Below are 2374 nucleotides of genomic sequence, written 5' to 3'. Positions count from 1 at the left end.
CACACACACACACACACACATATACACACACTAAACTAACTGTATAAGAGATTACTCGCTCAATCATCCATGGCACAAAAGCATCATATGACTGTCTGTGAGACAGACTCAAGTTGCTGTGAAGGTCAAACTTGCCTGCACCTTGCATCCATACTATGCAGAAGCTGGACTTCAGCCAAGAGTCACTTGCTTTTAGAATGACGGTTGCAGTTATTGTTTTAAGTATAAAGTAGGGAAGTATGTTTTAAGCATGATAAAAAAAGGAAAAAAAGTGATTTCACGGATATAAAGTTTTAATTATAAAAACCCAGTAATCTCTCTAGGCCTACTATGGCTCACAAGAAAAGGAAAAATGTTTTAAATATTAAAAAACACAAAAAGCCCCTCCCTGGTGTTTTGTAGCAATTGTGTGAGTTGTTTAACACGCTTCATAGCACCCTGAGTAGCCTCTACATTCTTGTAGAACACGAGCATTAACACCTTCAGAGATTGTACTGAATTAAAAAGATCAGGTATACACTTACCCCACGGACAAGATAAACTGTCTTGTGTACAGGCTGTAGTGTGGTCACATTTGAGGTTGTCTGGAAAAAAAACAGCAAGTTGAAGTGACAACAAAATACTCCCTTCAAGAGTGGAAAATCCTGGCCGGGCACGGTGGCTCACATCTGTAATCCCAGCACTCTGGGAGGCCGAGGCAAGTGGATCACTTGAGGTCAGAAGTTCGAGACCAGCCTGGCCAACATATAGTGAAATCCCATCTCTACTAAAAAATACAAAAATTAGCTGGATGTGGGACGTGGTGGTGCATGCCTGTAGTCCCAGCTACTAGGGAAGCTGAGGCGGGAGAAAACCCTGGAGGCAAAGAGGTTGCAGTGAGCTGAGATCGCACCACTGCACTCCAGCCTGGGGGACAGAGCAAGACTCCATCTCTCAAAAAACAAAAACAAAAACAAAAAAGAGTGGAAAATCCTTTCATTGCTATTACAACGTGTAATTTACTGAGTTATAAACAGCAGAGGCAGGGCTGGGCAGGTGCACACACTTACCCATCCTGAGGAACTGCCAGGACAAGACAAAGGCATATTCTACTCCTCACCTGCTCTGATGCCAGCGGCAGTAATCCAGGTTGTGGCAGGTGGCTTCTGCTTCTATGCACATCAGTAATCTAAAACTCACTCAGTCCCACTGTCCTCTGTGGCCTGTGCCAGAGGTGAGGTGACCAGGTGCTTCTGTGAAAAAACTTCTCATCTCCAACCAGCCATGCTCCCAGAGAATTTCAGTCTCTGTGGTATCAAATTCAAAGGGCACTCAAAGGGAGTTTAAGCTCTCCATCAGGTGAGTACATAGCTGGACACAAGAGCGCCCAGGACTGGTTTGGCAGCGGCGGCAAAACGCCCTCCTGTGTTTTCTTGCCTCCTACAGGTGCAGTCAGCAAGCAGAAGTTCTATGCAAGATTTCCAAGATATGATGATGTGTCTTCTAGTTTACAGTCACTTGGAAAATTAAATTCCTCTAGGGCTGGCATGTACCTTGTTCCTCTGAGGATGATCTGATTTTGCAGGCCAGGAAGAGGTAGACTGTAACACCTGCTGCCCTATCCACATAAAGCTACTTCAGAAATGAGGAGGAGCTTTCAAGGGGAAAACCACCACATCTGAAACGCCGAAGCTGATCAGCCAGTGGAGGTGTTGCCCAAACTGTCCCTGCTCACCCTGCGTGGGGCACACTATGGCAGGACAGGCTGACGGAGGTTTTCCTAAGACTCAGACATCACCTTACTGAAGTCAGAGGTTCTTTGCCTTAAGCAACCACAAACACGAACTTTAGGGTTGGATCTATGCACCATCTTTCCTTTTATAATTTTTTCCATCTAAAGATCTTGTACACCTTTTGTTAGATTAATTCTTGGATACTTTATATTCCTGATGCTATTATAAGTGTTATCTTTTAAAATATTACACCTTTGCTGGTTGCTGACAAATATAAATAAAATATTTTTGGCCAGGTGCAGTGGCTCATGCCTATAATACCAGCACTTTGGGAGGCTGAGGCAGGTGGATCACCTGAGGTCAGGAGTTCGAGACTAGCCTGGCCAAAATGGTGAAATCCTGTCTCTACTAAAACTATAAAAATTAGCTGGGCATGGTGGCGTGGACCTGTAATACCAGCTATTCAAGAAGCTGAGGCAAAAGAATTGCTTGAACTGACCAGGCACGTTGGCTCACACCTGTAATCCTAGCACTTTGGGAGGCCGAGATGGGTGGATCACGAGGTCAGGAGATCAAGACCATCCTAGCTAACACGGTGAAACCTCGTCTCTACTAAAAATACAAAAAATTGGCCGGGCGCGGTGGCTCACGCCTGTAATCCC

General features: G+C 45.0%; 1 protein-coding gene across 3 annotated transcripts in view; it reads right to left on the bottom strand.

Moving 5' to 3' along the window:
- ZNF250 (zinc finger protein 250) overlaps positions 1-2374 on the bottom strand; it is a 41333-nt gene that overhangs the window by 5591 nt on the left and 33368 nt on the right. For 2 of the 3 annotated variants that reach the window (XM_011977155.1, XM_011977146.1), the window contains exon 5: positions 525-584. The exons of the other annotated variant lie outside the window; for it this stretch is intronic. In XM_011977155.1, the coding sequence (XP_011832545.1) occupies positions 525-584 (60 nt within the window). The remainder of the gene's footprint in view (positions 1-524; positions 585-2374) is intronic. 3 annotated transcript variants of the gene reach the window in all.

Source organism: Mandrillus leucophaeus, unplaced genomic scaffold, assembly GCF_000951045.1.
Source record: "Mandrillus leucophaeus isolate KB7577 unplaced genomic scaffold, Mleu.le_1.0 Scaffold1024, whole genome shotgun sequence".
Lineage (NCBI taxonomy): Eukaryota > Metazoa > Chordata > Mammalia > Primates > Cercopithecidae > Mandrillus > Mandrillus leucophaeus.
This window is presented reverse-complemented; position numbering and strand designations above follow the sequence as displayed.